The sequence below is a fragment of the Charadrius vociferus genome, unplaced genomic scaffold (assembly GCF_000708025.1).
Source record: "Charadrius vociferus isolate BGI_N301 unplaced genomic scaffold, ASM70802v2 scaffold1044, whole genome shotgun sequence".
In the NCBI taxonomy this organism is placed as follows: Eukaryota; Metazoa; Chordata; class Aves; order Charadriiformes; family Charadriidae; genus Charadrius; species Charadrius vociferus.
Window position 1 is genome coordinate 415,506 of NW_009648254.1, and position 20,278 is coordinate 435,783.

General features: G+C 41.1%; 1 protein-coding gene across 1 annotated transcript in view; it reads right to left on the reverse strand.

Annotated features, from left to right (window-relative positions):
• Nucleotides 1-11,390, reverse strand: part of KCNU1 (potassium channel, subfamily U, member 1) — a 42,915-nt gene extending 31,525 nt beyond the window's left edge. Inside the window, 12 exon segments of the mRNA XM_009884365.1 lie at nucleotides 2,321-2,404; nucleotides 2,536-2,625; nucleotides 4,191-4,303; nucleotides 4,364-4,426; nucleotides 6,352-6,505; nucleotides 6,914-7,014; nucleotides 7,862-7,942; nucleotides 8,958-9,063; nucleotides 10,569-10,588; nucleotides 10,590-10,624; nucleotides 10,627-10,685; nucleotides 11,278-11,390. Of these exon segments, the coding sequence (XP_009882667.1) occupies nucleotides 2,321-2,404; nucleotides 2,536-2,625; nucleotides 4,191-4,303; nucleotides 4,364-4,426; nucleotides 6,352-6,505; nucleotides 6,914-7,014; nucleotides 7,862-7,942; nucleotides 8,958-9,063; nucleotides 10,569-10,588; nucleotides 10,590-10,624; nucleotides 10,627-10,685; nucleotides 11,278-11,390 (1,019 nt within the window).
• Nucleotides 11,391-20,278: the final 8,888 nt, after the last annotated feature.

Consider the following 20,278-nt stretch of genomic DNA (forward strand, 5'->3'; position numbering starts at 1 on the left):
GGTTCAGGATACATGACGTTACACCTCACGCTCCTCTGGTCTGTATCTTTGTTGCTAATCTGCATTCCTCCCCTTGTCCACATTTGACAGGAGATGTAGCAAAGCTCTCCATGCCACATGTGTCTAAACATGTCCAACGCACACAGATGGGAACGGAAAGGTTGGACGGGAGGAACGTTCAGACACACATACCTTTTTATCTCACAAACTGACAGATGAACCCTCTCACATACCTGTAACTTTCCTGTGATGTCGTAACTATTGCCAAACCATACTAACCCAGATGAAACAGCTAACGATTCCAAACATACCCCTGGCAGAAAAAATGACATCTCTGAATAGGTGATTTGTCAACCTTAAACTGTTTTTGTGCTACACAGATGTGCTAAAAGCAGGTGCATTTCGCCTAAGTAACAGGATACCTCTTTCTACAGTCCCGTGTTCAGTGAGGTGGGAGTTGGAGGGGTAGAGCGAGCTCTCTGAGGATGCTACCCGCCACCTGAATCCTCTCGGTCAAGCGAAATGGAAGTATCATACGTCATGTCGGCGAATGAAAATTCAGAACAGCCTGTCTTATGCAGACACTAATAAGTATCTCAGAAAACTCTCTTATGGTCTTCTAAACCAAGACGCTTGGCCAACTCCACAGAGGCAGGCTCAGTCCCAGCCTTTACCACAGGCTTCCCTGGTTACCGTGAACAACCTGCGCAGGGCCTGACTGCCCAGGGCAGCTCTAGGGTGCTGCAGAGATGCAGAACAGGGAGAAAAGCTCTTATTTCCTTCCATTGCCTGACCAGGTCCTGTATTAGTTTTTAGATTCATGACAACGAACTTGCTTTTCGCCAACTAAATCTCTCTATTTCCATTGCAGGTACTGGAGGTGTACTCATCTTCACTAGTTGGGGTCTTTTCCATCTAATCTTCCCCTTACCTCCCTCACAACAAGTTTGGAGGAATCCAGAACACCACATACCACTTAAACTACAGTATATGGAGAGCAGAGGAATGAACCAAAGTGCTTATAATTAAGCTCTGTTTTGCTCTGATACATCCAGAATCCTAGGGGAAACCAATGGCAAGGTCTTATGCCTGGCAAAGCTCTTGATCCACCTCAGGCAACCACTCTCTCCACATTATAACTGGTGCAGAACTGCAGGTTTGTAAACAACTGCTTTTTATTAATACACATTTATACCGAAATGTCATCTTGTCCTTTTAAAATCTAAGATTGCCTAGGAAACAAGAAGAAAACCAACCAGGTGGAGAGCTCCTACAGTGTCAATGTCTTTCTATTCATTTGCCATTGACTTTTATTAAGATGTCTTTGCAGTTTATGGAAGTCTCTTTTCTGGGAGGTAGCTGGCTTTCAGGGACCTTACTTACATCTACGCTGATAAGTGTGTTGGACTGAAAATGGGCTCCAGCTTCTCTTTCTACATGACATTACTACATGGAGTCCTCCAGGTGTCAGCATGTTTGTGCTTGTTCACTCAGTCTGGCTGAGCACAGCGTGAATGAGTTTTGCCTTTATCTCAACCATCTGCAGTTCAGAGGCGTGTGTTACAATGGGGCTCGGCTGCCATCTGCTGCTTAAAGGATTTGCAAGTGCTTGAAATACAAGTAGGCATGTTTGAAACACAAGTAGGCATGCGCGTGTACGTCCACATTTAATGGAAAGCTCCTTGCCTATTCCTTAAAGCAAAGCACCATCTCCCTGGAGGGGAGACACTATCAGAGAAGTTTACAGAAGCCTGGAAGAGGTGTGCATTTTGGCCTTAAATCCTTACTGAAAATGCAGCAAGCTTCAGTTTGGTATAGTTACACATAGATCTGACAGGCCATTCTCTATTTCAACAGAAAACTAACACCTAACAAAACCCCACATCTTCAAAATGGAGTTTGAGGTGAAAGAGGAAGAAGTTGCTCTGCTTAGGGTTAGATGTTACCATGATTAATCTGTTATCTCCATCCAGTTAAGATCTGCAGTCCTCAGAGCAAACACCATTAAGTATTGCTATACAACTTGTACAGTAGAACAAAAATCAAGGTATACTCTATCCTACTTTTTTTTAGGCGGGAAGCTCTGACTCCTAAAGAAAATCATAAATTTGAAGCATTTAAAGTATAATGGTAATCTATACGACTTACTATTTTATCAGGTAAGTAAAAGGCTGTGTATTCCAACCTATCCTTCTAGAGAAACAGTTAATAAAAATACAATTAACAGATATTTTAACAAAATATTAACAGAATTTAACAGATATATTAACAGAACGATTTTAAATTATTTTTTAAGGAGAAACAGATTTTAAAAAATTACCTGAGAAGGGTTGAGTAGAGTCTGTTTTGACATTTTTTAATCTGCTCTGGATCACTGTTGCAGGCTTTACAATAAAACTGTGCCCTAGAAAGCAAAAGTGAATTAGGCAGAACTGAATTGTGTTTAACTGGTGAGAGAATAAACGCACTCGTCTGCTCTTGAAAGTTTTTCTGTTCCAGACCTTTTTTCAACAAATCAGTAATAGGGAATCTTACCTTTTGACTTCTGCCAGGGAATGAGCAATAAAAAAGTCCACAGTATTCCGATGAAGCTTTATCTGCGCAGATGGATTGAGAAACAGTCAAAAGAGTAATCACAGTTTGTCTATCTGGTGACATTTTTCACCTCTGTTGTGAGAATTCAGACTATATGATCACAATAGTTTCCTGTCCCCTCCCAATCTTGCATTAATCCTGTTTGTTATAGCTTCTGTGACTTATGAGAGACACATGAGACATGAAAAAGTTAACATGCTTATTCAATGACACAGAGGGAATTTACTGTCCACAGAAACACCGGGGAGCAATGCAAGAAGAAGGACTGAAAACATACAAAGTAGCTCTTGTTAGGATTTCTCCAGTTTAATAAACTGAGGCTCCGAAGGATTTGGTGGCTTTTTTTTTTATTTAATTAATTTGCTAAATTGCAAACTTCACAGGAAACAGGTCCAGCTCCATCCAAGTTCCTGTTGCTTTCAACCCACTTTTAATGTATAGTGGTAGTGTGAATGGCACAGGGAAGACGACAAGGTTGTTAACGTTTTCCTTCCACACAAGAGAAGGCCTGTACTCAGCTCCTTCAGATGCATGGCTCAGAGGACAAACAAAATATGAGTGACTATAATTATTACTACAGATATTGCAGCAACATCTAGATGTCCTGCTTTTAGAAGAGGTATCTCTTCTGTGCCAACTGTTGTGTAAAGAAAGCAAAGATACAGTCTGTGTCTCAAAGAGCATGCAGCTTCCTTTTCCCTCTTGCTTTCCCTTTTCATCATTCTATTTTCAGCCAGACAATGTATGAACTCAAGGAAGAACAGATTGAGTTATGGCCCATTTTCTATTAGTGCTAAGCAACTACATTTACTAACTTCTTTCAGTGTAGAGTTCATTCAACACTTCTGGAAGACAACCCCAACGTGTTTCTCACAGCAGTGTTTCCCTACAAACCTCTGTTTTCAGAGTTTCTATTGTACAGTTTCGTCAAAACAGCTATTTCCTTTATAAAAGTGGAGAAATAATTGCACTCAATAGTCTGCATTTTCTGGGCGATTTCTCAAGCTTTTTAAAAATCTATGGCACTTATTTATTACTCTTTCTGAACTAGTTCCAGCTTCCCCATTAGGATGTCTTGTATTTCACCATTAGAACAGAGAGCGTTATCTGGACCAGGACCAGATCAGCTTCAGAGAGCAAAAACTCTGCTGCCAGCATTGACAAATTATCCCTTTATGACAACACTTTATAGCATTTGGGAGCCTCTGTAAACTCATGTGGCTAAAAAAAAGAAAAAAAAATATGAGGAGGCCTTTCCTTTACCAATTAAAATAAACATTCTTGAGTCGCCCCAAATCAAAGCGAGACTTACGCTGTTTGCATGTGGAATAGAAGGTAAGAATGGTGTTTCACCTCCCATCTCTTGCCTGATTATCTGTCAGAAAAGAGGCGGCAGAAGAGATTGCTGTATACAGTAAAATTCATCCCAGCACTTAAGTAACCAGTGCGTGATCCTGGATAAATACTGTGCATAGGAAGATAAGGTGTATAAAACCTGTGCAGACCCTGGGGCATGTTTCTTCTGAGTTCTTTGGAAGTTGTTAGTTTGGAATTAGTTGACTTCTTACTAGAAGAGAAGTCTCCTAGACAATTACCTCTACCCTTGACTGCCAAATTTGAGTTCAGTTCCCAAGAGGAAAAGGTTCAGTTTCACAAAGCACAACCTGGGGAAAGAAAGCAAGTCACAGTCAGTCACAGTATCTCTGTACTGTGAAAAGATACATCTGGAAGGAAATAACAGAAAAGCAACCACATCTGTACCACATACCGACATTACTTTGTAGTCTTTGTCTTCCAGAAGCATTTTGTCCTTCAAATATTTTCTCTTTGTCTAAAAGAATCAACCATAGAGATAATGTATTTATTGAAATGCAAAGCAAGTAAGATATGTAATCTAACACTGGGCCGATACTCTTAACACCACATTGTTTTAGATCAAAGGCCTTTTAGTTACTGGAAGCAGAATGACATCAGCTATATGTTGTCAGAAACAGTATCCGAGTTAATAAACAACACACCAGGGAAAGTCTCAACCCTTCTAGACACTTCCAATTCATACTATCATTGAAGAACAAGTGTTATTACTGTATACAGATAAAGTCACAGGGAAATTTCATGACTGCTAAGTACTGAGAACTCATTATTTGAGGAAAGTTACACCTTATTTTGCAATAAGATTAACCTGCCTCCTTAGTTATTTAAATGAGAACTGGTCCTGTGTTAAGTTTTACCAATCATAAATAGAGTTTAGAGGTGTGATTTATTGCTGGACTGTGACCCTCTACTCACTCCAGTATAAGCACTTTTTTTTCCTTTGGTAGTTGTGTGGCTAGGGAAGGGTTGTTTATACCTAGCTAGTTAAAGCAGCAAAACTGCTTACAGCTCCTTCAGGTTTTAGACTGCCACTCATTGTGCCACAGTATATGCTATTCTCTTGGCATATGAATGCCTTCCACATAAAACTTAATAGGCTACTGAAAACGTGTAAAAAAGTGTTGTTTTCAAAATAAAAAAATATTGAATGGTTTTTGACATAAGAGGTTTTTTTCAATTTAAGAAGTTCTGAGTTTTCATAGCACGATTAAAAAAAACAAACTTAAAACCAGTTTTGCTAGCTTTGCCATTGTGAAATATTTGGACTTGAATGAAACAGTGTGTGTTGACAAAAACCCACTAACAAGCAGCCCAATGCTACATACAACTTCCGCATTTATAAACTCTGTATTTATTTCACCCAATATCTATTTAGGTTCTTTAAATTAATTTTGTGAAAAGTCCCTGAAGAGAGAAATAGCAGTCAAATTCTTTTGTGCAGGAGATTAATGTGAAGTATCACATATAGCCACTAGGTGATAGCAAAAGCATGTCCCCTGCAGGTCTAGCAGACCTCAGACTTGTTCAGGCAACTTCACGCCTAATAGTTCTGTCTATTTATATTTTTATTAAACCTTCTGGTATTGATTTGTAAATACCTGAGCAACTTGTGTAAAGAGAATATGTAGCTTATCGGTTTTGTGTTGTAGCAGGTACTGATGAGGAATGACAAATAAAAGGACAAATTTGGACCACCTTCCTTGCAGAGAGATGACAGAATTTAATTGTCACTGTTCTTGTGTAAATTACTCCATAAGACCCAACCAAATAAATAAATAAGCCTAAAAGGATATTGAAGAAAAGCATCCTATTAACTGGAAAGAGTACATTGGACTGATTTTTCTGGGTGTCAAGCAGGAGCAGTTCTGCTAAAGTTCTTTAAGCACAGATTGAAATTATGAGTGCCAGAGAATGGAATCAAGCAAAGACGCAGAGAAGCTAACAGGGTCCATACTGTGCAGTAACCAAACTTGATTTACTGTGTCCTCTCAGAGGCAGTGGAGCACCAGCATCACATTATTGCTCTTCAACCTACAGCGACAGAAGAGGCGTTTCCAAGTATGAGCTAAATGCAGCAGCATGGCTTGCTACGGGACATCCTTTGCTTGGGTACCTCCTTGCACACTATTGTAAAATACATTCTTATGTTCTTTTGCTTCAGCATGCTCTAGAGTACTCTTTTCATCTCTTGCACTGAATTCAAGTATTACATTAGAAATAGTCTGTTAGGTATTTTTGCTTTCTGTGCCAAGCTTAATCCCAGCATGGTCAAGATAAGCTTCAAAGGACCTGGCTGCAGTTTCTATTCAGAAGTCAGGCGCATATTTCGGAGATCATCCCACTGGGCTGTATTCACATTATTTAGACAAGTGGAGGATGTACCTCAGTATCTTCTTTTGCCATGAACAAATTAGTTAGGAGAGCAGACAAACCAGGAACAAGGCAGCTTTGTGCTACGAAGCCCAGCTTCAGTTCAGCACAACAGATGACACCGTCTCCTGTCCTCCAGTCCCAGCTGGGGATGTTTGGCAGGTACCTGGTTTCAGCATAGGAAAGTGATTACAGATCAGCAAAGAGACAGCCAAGGCCACAACGTTCCTGTAAAATGACGATTCTTGTCTTTCTTGCCTTCGCCATTTTAATTTTTTTTTCCAATCTGTGCTGGAATATGCTAACAGACAGCTAAGTGGACTTCTGAGGTTCTTTGGGTGGGTTTGGCTTTTTAGGTTGTGGGGTTTTTTAAACATTAAATGTGCATTTGCTGACAACCTTAACAAAAACAATACAAAAAGTTATTCTTCATTTTTAGTAATATTAAAAGATATTCTAGATAGGTTAGTAACTGGATGACAGACACTGCATAAATATTCTGTTTTTATAAAAGGCAGAGATTTTTGATTCCATAAAGGCCAGAATTTCAACTGTGACAACCCGCATGACAGACAATTGTTATACCTTGTTACGAGGCTGAACTACCTGTAAAATTATTCTCGTGTTCAGATAGAGATTCTTGATGGACAGCACTCGGTACAAAAGGTATAATTTCTGATTCATCTGCTCAGTCTGCCTAAGGTATCTCCATTTTTTAAGTGAGACCATAGTTTACTCCAGCAGACAGCAACTGAAGAGTAGTAACAAAGAACGGTGTATGACCCAAAGCCCTGGGATCTTTACACTTCAAGCATATTCAAGTCCACTATCTGGAGAAGAAGGTAGTCACCATCAAAAGATTTGAAGATAATGGCACGTGGCTTGGACACAGGGTGAGGAACATACCTGTATCCCGCTAAAAGTCTAGAGCTAAGAGAAGCAACAATAATGAATACTATTACCTTCACCAATTCCATTTGTAAATTTCATTCATAAACTAATATCTCCACTTCGGTAGATGCCCTACAAATAGAAAATAAAGATAATCCAATCTGGAACTTGGACTTCTGGACTGTTTTGAGGGTATGCTAATCATGCCATCAGATTCACACAATCCAGCAGTACTAAAAGTTCCCAATTCAAGTCTGCCCAGTACAAAGATGTGTAGAATGATTAGACCTGACAGCAGAGCTGCACCAGACAGTAGGGCGCAACTCTCTCCAGTGTAAAGGAGCCACACTGCTCAACTGCTAATATTCAGTCTATGGAAGAAGGTAATTACACCATATTTAGTAACATTATATTCTGTATGGGGTTGCAAGGCTGCACAGCTGCTACCTGTCTCAATCCTTCAACACATCTGATAAAATCATAGCAGAAAGCAGTCAGTTGGCTTTCAGAGTTCTCCAGGCAGAAAAAAATGTGACAGGACAAATATGTTCCCCTGCCAGCAGCACTATCTGTGTCACTGTTAATATCAATCAGACAGAGAATGAAAGCACTGGAGTATCTCATCCTACACTCTGATATTGGAAGTATCTTCAGTATAAGGTTGTGGAGAGTGAACATCTGCTAGAATGAGACAAGCATTCACAGATTCCATCTGTATCCCAGGAGAGAAAAGTTAAATCAGGGTTTTACCACATACGAAGTACAACAATCTCCGATAGCGACCTGATTTAGTGGCACGTGTCTTTAGTTAAAACCCTGTGTAAGATCATCATGATCCTATTACTTGGAGTTGTACACATGCCTGAACATTTCAATAATGACGCAGATCCAGTCAAACATGCAGAATGTAATGCATATTTCTATTTTCAAAGTGCTGGAACATGTGAAATTTTTAAGTTTTAGTGCTAACCTCTTCCTAGAAGAGGCTACAAAATAGGCAGCTTTGCTATATTCTTGCCCAGCAAAGTCCAGCCTAAGCACTTCAAGGGTCAGTATTTGGGCAGGTCAGACCTCCGTCTCGGTCATCTAATCAATACTAGGGCTGCGTAGTGAAGTCATTAACAAGGTTTTATAGTCTGCTGGGAACTGGGTGAGATCTACCACTGTGTTCCAAATAGGATACTAACAAATAGAAACCACACTAAAGTTAAAGCCAGTAGTGGTTTTTGTTTGTTTTCTTTAATCCAGGTCCTTTCCTCTGCTTCTATTGGAATATTTTACTGAGTATCAGTATTTCAAAACATGAGGCTTCTTTTCTGGACATCCATGAATGAGACAAAAATATGACGCATGCTCTAAGGATGAGCTAACTAAGGGCTATTCCAATTACATAAATACAATTCTGAGAAATGCTGTGCTCCATAGTATCCCTCTTTCAAAACAGATGATCACAGTTTAGCTCCCCCCCTCCCCCTCCCTTTTTTTTTTTCCTGTTTCAGCACTTAAAATTTATAGCCTGAGAAGTCTGTTATGTCTAACTCTTGCATTCTCAGTTCCCATGTGTGGTATGTTGGTATGCAAAAGGTACCACTAAAATAAGCAGAGCTGCTTGAAATGTAAATCTCAACATGAATTGAGTAAATGCAGCTCAAGCATCCTTTCATAAGGGACAAGATTTTCACGAGGTTGGCTTATCTATAAGAAAGGGCAAATGATTAAGTTCTTACCCCAACACTCTTCAGGTCTTCAGAGTTTAGTGCAGAGCCATAAAAGAAAATAATGTAGGCTGAATAGCATTTGAACACAGCTTCAAGCTCCAGACTAGGAACAGACCTATTCAATACAAACAACAACGGAGGGGGGGGGGAAATCCATCAATCTCTCATAATTACATTCTCTGGAAGTCTCCATTTCTCAGAGAAGCTATTTGCCATAACTACTTACTGTTTAAAAAAAGCTACAGGGATTTTGGCAGCTCAGTTAAAGTACATAGTTTAGATTTTAATGAAAACAAGCTTTTATAAAACTTAACAGTCATGGAAATGTTCCCTGGATTTTTCCTGTCTTCTGCTATTGTCATTAATTTTTCATGAGTATCATTCCACAGCCATCCATGCAGCTCTAATTTTACAGCTCACTGTTACTCCACAAGAGTCAGGAAATGGCACTTCCTAGGGCTTGATTCTGCATTCTCTTTTCAAATGAAACTGCTGAACTTCAACTTTCTCTCCAACTCAAGTGTTATTTTCCTATTCAATTTATGCATACTGTATCTCATCCAGTGAGTTCTGTAACATTTTCTTCTCCGTGAGCTGTACAATACATTATCAAGATATTCCTACATCGATCCCAGTAATGAACCATGCCTTGTAGGAAGGTATCCAATTTTGATTAAAAGACAGGAGTTGGAAAATCCACCCATTTCTGAGCAGTTTGTTTCAGTGATTATGAACCACTTCTCACTTTTGAAAATGCATGCCTTGCTTCTTTCTTGAGTTTGTCTGACTTTGAACTCTAGTTATTAGCTTTTGTTATGCCTATCTTTTCCAGATTAAAGACGACTTTTATACTGGTTGTGAAGGTACTCAGGCACCTTTATTGAGCCAAACTCCCTATCCTCTTCCTGTTACACTAAACAGACTGAACTCTACACCTCTTCCTCTAAAGCACTTTTTCCTGTCTTTGAACCATTCCGGTACCTCATTTCCATGCACCCTCAATTCAACTGCTCTCTCAAAATGTCATGGTATTTCAGAATAGATGCCTATAATATTCTGTTCACCTCTTGCCCCACCTCCACTGCATTCCAAGGTAAAATCACTTTTGTGCTCCTGGCAATCAACCCCAGTGAAGCTTCTGCTTTCAGAAATGTGTCTAACAGCCTCAGCTAGGCAGAAGAAGGGGATCTGACAGGACAGCTGAAATGCCTGATCTTTTTGGCACGGAAAAGTGGCTTCACTTTCCTCCCTTTGCCATATGCCAGCATGACCAAGCAAAAGTTACAAATTTTCTCCCCAGGATGAAAAAAAAAATACAAGAAATTGAGACAGCTGACAATTATTTGATTGCCAGACTCGGCAAGATTTGAAGTCGGGTATATCTGGCAAGGCTAGTTTACTATGCAATTTACAGGGTAACTTTTTTTTTTTTAATCGATCACAACAGAAAACATTTTATCATGAACATTCCAGCATGAAAGCTTCATTGCTACAATTTGGTTTGTAACTCCTATTAATTAGTTACACAGCATTGCTTTCCTTTACTTTCAGATCTCCTATATTTCCCCTAAGCATTCAGGGAATCAGAGGGAAATATCTCAGAGAAATAAGGATACTTACTCTCCCAGAAAAAGGATTTCTGATTTCTGTGCAAACATTTCCCTTGTCCTGAAGCAAAATTCTCGTAGGAATGTAGTGACACTCTCTGGAGTGGTATTACCACAGACAGCAATATAGCTACAGGAACAGATCAAGCAAGATTTGTCACTTTGAAAACAGCAGAATGGTTGTTGCAAAGCTGACGCTGTATGAAACTACACACCTGCTTGTGGCATAGTAATACCAGTAATGCGGAAGACAGTTTGTGGTTTTGATTTCATGAAAATTTCATCCATCATGACTATGTACTTCGGGAGTTATTCTGGAAAGGAAGAGGAGCTGTAAGTGCCAGAAGCAGCGAATGGCAGACATTCCAAAAACCGAGTCATAGAAAGAACTTTATAATACCTAGTTAAATCCCAAAACAACAAAACCAAACCTACACTGAAAAAAACCCACACCACCACGAAAATAGGCCTCCAATCTTTAAGTTAGGCTACCATGTCAGCTAGCTTCTCTTCCTGTGAAAATAAAGCCCATACTGAATAGTGCTGTTGACAAGGTTTATTCAGACAGTCTTGAGGTAAGGATCAACCAAAAGTAAGTTTCAGGATTTCATTTAAGTCACTACAGGAAGCTTTATTTAGCTTCTTATTTCTTCTGTGCTGGTTCCCAGCCTAGTCGCTGACCCGATTTTTATTTCCCAAAGACAAACAGCAACAATACTTACTTTTTCCCACTCATTACTTCATAGGAGGATTTGTAATTTTTAGGGCTTTCAACAATTTTCATGACTTCAGGGATAAGTTTACAAATAGTACATAAGATAACAAGAAAAATCATCTTTCTCAGAGACAATTCTATCTCTCCTAAGCATGATAAATTAATTTGTGAGAGCTTAAATTATGTGGAACAATGAGAAATTTACTTTGGATTTGTAAAACCACTGTACGTACAACTGTATGATGTAGTGATAATGGATTTATGCTGCTGACACCTTGGATTAATTTTGTCCAGTGTTTTGGCTCCTGCCAGTATTTGCAGCCACAGGAAGAAATACTAGAAGCCCTGCCAGCTCTTAGAAAGGAAAATTACTCTACAGCCGTGTCAGTAAATACTTAATGTCAAAACTCCCTTTGCTCATAGATGTCTAATCCCTCCTGCCACCCTGCTAAGATAAGCAAAATAAGACTGGTCAGATGAGTCAGACCAGAGATGCACTTCGCCTGGTATTTTGTCTCTGTAATTGTCCAGTTGTCAGTGGTGAAGTACAGTGTGACCTTTCCACTGCGGTCTTCATTTCACTGGATTACCCTTTTTTTTTTCCTAATTTAATAAATTTTTGAATCAGAAGAATTTTAACAAGCTGAGTCAGAGTTTCTAATGATATGAAAATAACCAAGATGGGTTAACTGCGCTCTCATGCCCACAGGTGGCAGCATTTCCTTGGAGTTAGACTACCTTTGCATACAAGTATGTAAAACTAATCTGCTTCCTAGCATCATTGCAGCCTTGGACAAAGAGAAAACCAAAGCAGAACAGCACTACAAGGCACGTACCTAGAAACTGCTCAGCAAAAGCAACAGTTCATCTTGTACCATACAGGCCTAGCTGTCCCATCCACAGCTGGTGGGGTAGCAATGCAATCAGATGCCACCAGTTCACGCAGTATTTTTCCCCCCTTTCTATTGAAACCGAACGTCATCAAAAGCTTTAGGTCTAGTCAAGAGTTTTGAAGTCTTTTATGAGCACTGCAGATGAATAATGCAATCAGACTCTTCTTCATGCAATCAGGACAGCTGAGTATGGAAGTAGTGATTTTGCCTGAATTGCGAAAAACATGTGCCCAGGAAAAAAAAGAAAAAAGAAAAAACAGAAAGAGAATGGTGAAATAATAGCCCAGCAAACAGTTGGCAGGGAGGCAAAGAATGTGGTATTGTAGCCTTTAAATACAGCAATATTTAGTGTCTGCCCTCCCCTTTCCTCCCTTGCTGAACATCAGAGAGGACCACAAGCAACTGGAACCAGTGGGGTGTTTGAATGGTGAGGGTGGTCCCAGGGACAGCCTATCAGCTGACAAGAGTCACTACTTGTGTTTTCACAGGGACCAATATAACAAAATTGCAATCAGCTCATCTAAGGCTCCAGGATGCCTGAGCCAAGGACAGAAAGACTTTCAAATAAGTTCCCAAAGGGAGAAGGGGTGAGAGGGTGAGGTGGAGAAAAGGGTCACTCTCCCCGTGAGCCAAGGACACCAGTAATACCTCCCTCACTCTGCAGATGCCCCACTTCTGTAGGGAAGCATTTACCTGGAGGAGTATAATCTGGGGACAGGAATCAATTCACCAGATGACAAAGGGATGTGCCACCAGCCAGTGCAACTTGTGCTCCGCATCTAGTGCTTCCTAAATACATTTCTTCCACCTCATCCCTACTCTGTCTTTGATCTTCTGTGGTGCAAGCTCTTCTCTGAATGTTTCCTCTCCGCTGCCGTAGGAAGGCTGTGACTGAAGATGGCAGCCTTTGTCCGCCTATTGTTGCTGAGCCAGGACGGGAAGCGAATCAGCTCACTGTTACTCCCAGTCGATTTCTCAGTCCAACTGTCCCCAGAGCAGAAACAGGTCATTCACAAATCACAGCCACTCAGCAGGAGTACAGAGCTGCAAAAAGAAAGTGATTTATTAGCATGCAGTAGCACACTACCCTGCCTTTGCTGTGACAGATACATAAGCCAGGAAAGAGAGCATGCAACGGAGTGCAGACTTTTGTTTTCTTTAATTTGATTAAATTGTAGTTCAGGCTGCACTGATGCACACATTTGGAATTAAATACAGAGTAGAAATCCACCAAGATGCATAATGTACTGCTCAATTCTGGTGCAAAAATAGCATTATAGATATTAAGAGTGTTTTATGAATGGGAGGGTATCCACATCTATCTCCTGATGGGAAGTAGCTCAGTGCTATCAATATTTACAGGCAGGAAAACTGAATGAGAAAAGTTAGGGACCCAGAGGAATTCAGCACAATACCAAGAAGCTGATTTCTGGGACAGAAATCTGTGTTTTAAGCTGCTTCCTTTCTGCAGCCACACGGTAGCATGATGCTCAGCTGCTGTCTCCAAGAGGAACATTCAGTGCCCACTGTGACACATCATTTAGCTTAGTCTCTAATCAGTAGCATAAAATAATGCTTTTCAGAGAGCATTATGGATCTCCTAAATTAGGCTCGTGTTCTGGATTTCCCTAATTTGTTACTCTGATGATAAATTCCTCCAATGGCTGATGGCAATTCCTCCAACTCTTGTGCTAGATCCAGCTTCCAATGAAAGCTGAATCCTGACCTTCCAGCCAAATTTCACTGTATATTCTTCTGCGGGCTAGTGGAGCTATCTGTTATAAGAAGTCATCTTCCCTATATTTGTGCTTGCACGTTGTGATGGAGTCTCCTCTTTATTTCCTCTTTGATAGCCTAAATGGATCAAGGTCCTTACATCTTTCACTAGAAAGATGTTTCCCAGGCTCTGAATCATTTATATGGCTCTTTTATGAACCTTTCCAATTTTTCAACACCCTCTTTGATCTGCAGACACCAGACCCGAATTGCTATCCCAGTGAAGAACTGGTTAATGGGTGTGGATGAAGTGGTAAGCTTATTACATTAGACCTGTGAAAGGAAAGATTTGATTTTAAAAATGCACCAGTTTGACTGAGAGGAAAGAAGGATAACAGGCATTGAACAGGGGAGACATTTCCTGAAAGGATTAAACTTCTGTCTGGGTAATGAGAACATCCACAGTCACATTAGACCGGATTAAAGAGAAAGATAAATTCTGCTGCTTCAGAGTATAAACCAATAGCTGGTGGGGACTACAAATAAATGTCTCCTTGGGGTAGATTCTTCTGTAATTGTTCACTGTGGAGAGAGCTTACATCTCCCACTGAAGCAGCTGGCCACCAGCAGACCCAGCGCACTGGGATAAATGGATCTAGAGGAAATTGCCCATCTTTCTATTATGTAGAGACACACACACACACACACAGATTGAAGAGAAAGGGTTTGCATTTAAAGATTCAGTCCTTATGTCATCTCTCTCTGCTTCCAAGCCTATCTAGGTAAGAAGGCTAAGAAATGCAACTGAGAAACATGTATTACAGCCTGCATTCTCCCAGCCTCCTTCCCACTGCAATATCCATTTGGGATGGAAGTGAAAATATGTGCATGAATGCAACAGTCCTCTTATCCCTGCTTGGTAAATAGTTCCCACTTTTACTGTGCTCTGAACCTTCCAGGTGCAAAATAAAACAGATTGGTCTGGAATTTGGAAGCAAATGAGCCAGAATGCTTGCTCCAGGCTTCCAATTTAATAAACATGCATCTATATCTAATGGGCAGTCTGTCACTTCCCTTTAATAGAAATCACCTGCTCCTCTAATAATCATTAAACAAATTGACAGCACAATAGTCAAAGCCTCTCATCTTAATGCCACCTGCAGCAAGAGTAAAATAATCCACTAATATCTTTTCAGAAAGGCCATTATTCTGCCTAATATGAATGCACATACACACAACTCCATGTGACATAGAATCAAACATGCCCACGAAGAGAATAAATTGCATAAAAATTCTCTTTATTTTTATAATGCATGTATTTTATTAGTAAGATCATTTCTTATTTTGTCATGATGAGGATAATAATCTCTCATGCCTCCTGCAGTGCTCTCCTCTGCTAGAGCCAGACCCTGCGCAGCTTTATGGGCACCATCAGGCTGGATGGCCAGACATGCCTGCACCTACATCTGAATAGCAGCTGCTTTCTTAACTTACATCCTTCAGGCCAGGGTTTGCTAACACTACTGAGACCTAGAAAGTTTTTTTAAGTCCCCTTGTGAAAGGGATTAGAATCGCTCTCCTACAAAACCTTGTCAAGTTGTGGCGGGATCCGCTAAGGTACTGGACTTCTGACACTTAACTGTCGAGCTCTCCTAAGGCCCAAGATGGTAACTGTGCATGTAAGCAAGAAAAATACTTGAGGGTTAGATGGAACCTGTCAACAGATAATTCAGCCTGCCTGAATAACCCAGGGGCTGTGCGCAGCCTTCCTCAGTCTTCAGAAACAGTTAAGCATTCAAGGAGTACCACAGTCCTGCGTGGACTTTGCCATTTGTCAGTCTCTAAAGGATGGTCTTTCTAAGCTCAGCCAGTACATGCAAGGTTTCTGAAGAAGCCCGACATACCTCATGGATAAAATTCTACATTAGTACATGTAAGGTCACTTGAGCCTTACCAAACTTCAAATAATAGGACCGCCACCTTTATCTGTTGAAATCACATTCCAGATCCACAGAGTGGTTACAGTCGCACCTTAGGGTCACAGTGAGGGGAAGAAAAAAATAAAATAAAATAAAATAATCAGGAAATGAACTCCAGTTATGACAGAATTCAGACCCATTGGTGATGGAGCAAGCACGGGGGGACAAGAGCTTGCTCCTGAACTTCTTCCTCCCCTTGACCTCTGCATTTTGTCAGCATTCTCAGATGCCTCTCTCAAGCATCTGTTTGTCTCTTTGGCCTGGCTCTTGTTCTCTCACACACTGATTCTAAATACAGCCCATCACTCTCAAAGTTCTGCTTGCTATCGGCCTTCAAAAGCTTTCTCACCCACAGCATTCATTACTGAGGGATACTTGAAGTTAATGAAGAATTCTCTTAACAACCTTATGCAACCAGTTTGATTGTCTCAATCACGCTGATTTGAAAGTCATACCGTACCTTATGAGGCCTCTCATGTCTGATGAGAGTACAAAAAAACTCATACACTGGGAGAAAAGACCATGTGCCAAAGAGACAGTGACAGCTTACCAGCAGAGCACTTCACAGGCCATGCGCCGGGGGACACCTTCAAAGCCTGGGACAAGCTGTTCTATCAAGGCAGGTGCACAGAAAAGTCTTACCCACATGCTAGTAGCCAGAATATCCTAAGGAATCCCAAACAGTCCTTCAAGATACCTCTGCATCTAGCCACACGGTTCTCGAAGTGCGGGAAGTGCCTCAGGAGATAGTAGTCTTTTCAAAGCAGCCCATTCCCAGATTCCACTCCCCAGGCTGCTAACCTGTGGCAGGAAGTACAACCAAGAGCCCATCTGTATTACAGAGGACACGTTCACCCCCTCTCCTTCATGTGCAGAAGCTGTTCTGCAATTCCTGTTCAGATGTAAATTCACTATGGTGCCTCAACTGTTCTCTGGCAGCTGTGCACAAAAGCTTTGTGGTGAATTACTCTTGGCACAAAACACAATCAACTGTCCTTCACAACTCTGCCTCTGTGGACAAGCATACACACACACAAGTATTCAAGAGAAACCACAGATACAGCAGGACTGGATCTATTCCAGGGCAATTCCTAGATTTAACAAACCTCATGGGGCTACTGATCATCTGACGCATAATCTGGGAGTTAGGATGGAGGATGCAAGTGAGGAGTCTGCAATGGGTTGTACAGGGATAAACTGGGCCCTTGCCGTTTGTCTGGCCCTTATCTCCACAGTACAAGAGCATATCAGCCATTTGCAGAGTTCTCTTCACGGCCTGCCTGTGTGGGAGGGAGATTGCACATCCCCATTTTCCATACAGGGAGGTGAAACAAAAGGAGTAGTACATGATTTTTCTGTTCCTCCCTGAAGTCAAGCAGGAGGTCTGCGGGTGAGTGGAATTGAAACCATATCTCCCAAGCTTCCCAGTCTCTCAGCTATCCTCCCTTTACGAGCAGTGACAAACTGCTCGGCAATCGGCCTTGCCTTGCAGAAATCTCAGCTAGGCTGATGGCATCTCAACACATCTCTTTTTACCAACGACTTTTTTTTGTTTTGTTTTAGGGGGTTCCAACTTCTAGTATCAGTTTGCGGCCCGATTGTTGCTCACTTCTTTGCTGTGGCACTCACTGCAAGGCACATTGCTCACTTTGCTGTGGCACTCACTGCAAGGCACCAATGTACACCAAGAGGTATGATTACATTCCACACATTCACTGAAACTAATTTCAGTGGTGGTGTAGCTGCAAATTAAACTCTGAGGTCTCCACAGAGTATTTTCTCTTCCTGTCTCTCCTCATGACTTTTGAGCCTACGTTTGGAGGCTAAATACCACCAGCTTTATTTAAAAGTTCTAGAACATTCCCATATTTACAATACCAGGAAATACAGAGATAAAAGGAAACAAGTATCTCAAGATTTCTCTGATTAAATACCACTTTTGTTACTGCCAGGAATAAAACTCATTATTTATACTCATGACGAATTCTGACAGTATTCCTCTTTTGTAGAACAAAAACTGAGCTGTGTGAAGCTGGAGATTCTTCCGCACCTATTCACTACCAGCACACCCAGGAATGGAAGCCAGAACTACCGACCCCCATTGCCTCGTACAGTGTCATCATTTACACCTTCGCTATCGAGAACTGCATTTACTGAGGTGGTGGGAGCATGGGAGACCGGAAACCTGCTGCTCCTGCACCCTGAAAATAAAGAATGCTCTGGAGAGGAACCATGACCAAGCAAGTACGTGTTCACTCATCACATATAAGGTCCACCTACATGTGCAGATTCAGGAAGGGTCAAAACATACTGAATTGTCTTCATTGTAAGTCCCATGATTCGTCCCAGCCGGCCCTATTGCTGCACGCAAACATGCTTTTGTAGCACACAAACTAAGGACACCTCCTGGCCATGAAAGACCTCATGTAACACATCAGTATCACACACTGATTATGACCCATAGAGAGGTTTGTGTCTCACAAAAGCAGGCACCATGCAGCACGCGCTTTTCCTCCATTTGAGCTCTAGCAAAGAAAGCTCTGATTCAACTGACAAGCCGGACGGAGGCAAACACTTCAGATACACTCCAAGTGGAAGCTGGGGGAGGGGGTAGCTGCAAGGGGGAAGAACAACGGCAAGGGCTGCATAGCCATCAGTTCCTTTGTGTTTTAAAAAAATTTCCAGCAGGTTAAGATGGGTCTGTGTTTAAGTATCTCCAGTTTTACAGTAAATTACTCCCATTGAAACCTCTCAGCAATCAAAATTAACAGAATGAGCATCATCATCACCAAGATACAGTGGAGTGGGAGAGGGCAGAAGGGCAGTCACATTAAGAATCAGATCTCAATCTGAAAAACAGTGCCACAGAACATTATATTGTAGCCTCTATTATTTCTCCCATGTTCCTCTTTGACCCCACCTGGCCAAAAAGCAGCTTATTAAGTAACAATACTCTACAACCCTTGGGATTGCACAATCCATCAATAACTGTAGATTCAGTAGCCAGCCCAGCTGCTTTTCCTGGGCTGCCATACCTTTCTATTGCTTGTGCAGAGGAATCGGGAAAAGTACAGTGGCTTTTAGAGTCCATGGCTGCAACACACATTCACACAGACCTGCTTGAGCAGAATCACATCTGCCAATTACTGCAGAGGACACTTCCAAGAGGCTCCAAGATACCACTGTCTGGGGTGGGGTTTTTTTTCAGGCCTCTTAAATATTTCAGCCTAGGAACCAAGACTCATGTTGCAGAACCTCAGCAAGCACAACCAGGTAGAACTCAGTTAATTTTGAGAGTCACAGCCATGGAGACAAACTGACCCAGCAGCTGAGATTGCAGCTATATAACTTCATTCGTAGTGTTTTTTCATCTAGAGTGCTAAAGAGCAGGCATTTGACATTAAGCTTACTGCTTGGGTCAGTCCTTATTTTAAACACCTCTTCTCTGCTCCCTAGATACTGCTGCAAATATTCCAAGGGGCCTAATACAGCAAGACGCTCACAATAACACAGCAGGGGGTGCACCACACTCAGGTGTATTCGCAAAGGTGAACCATCACGCTATGGGGAGTTTCAATGGTTGCTTAGAGGATTGCAAACACATGTAATGGTTCTCGTGCTACATGTGCTGATGTTACGATCAAAGTAGTTTGCACTGGATATAGCTTAGTCAAACCAAAGTACATTAGACAGACAAAGATTAACATGCCTAAATGATACATGTGTTCTAATTAGAGAATGTAATCACCTTAGGCTTGATCATTATTGCTCCCTTTATGTTTATCATTTCAGCTGCATTAAGGTCCCTGGCAGTTCTTTCATCTAACTTTTATATTCAAGGACATCAGGTTTTTAATCATTAAACATCTTAAACTATTTTTTGGGAATCTTTAAAGAATAATTATTTTCACAGTATAAACTGTGTATCACTGAAGGTTGTTTTAAAAACCTCTCACCTCTGGCTGCTGCACTTACGTCAACAGATCTCTTTGGAAATCAGACTGTGGGAAAGTAGCTCAGAAAAATAAAGAAAAAATGTTCTGTCATTCTTCCTCTATTTTTTCATCCATTTTGTTCTGCTGGAAGATTTCCAACTCAGATATAGGATATCTTGGGATTTTCATTTGACACTGAGACCTCAGGGGCAGTATTGCCCCTGATTTGAGGCTGCCTGATAACTGGAACTCATTCCTTCTGATTTAGCTTAATGTTTCTTCTCACACCTTTCTGCATACATCCAAATTTTTCTCTCCATGTAGACCAACACCCGTAAGAAAAAAAGAATTAAAATTCCCACATTGCTTTCCGAAAGTTGCAATTAGTGATGTGCAGGGAGACGTTCAAGAAGACTTGGCATAACTTTCTGCACATTCACTGATACATGCATTTCTTATGTGGTTAGCTTCATATGATTCTGCAG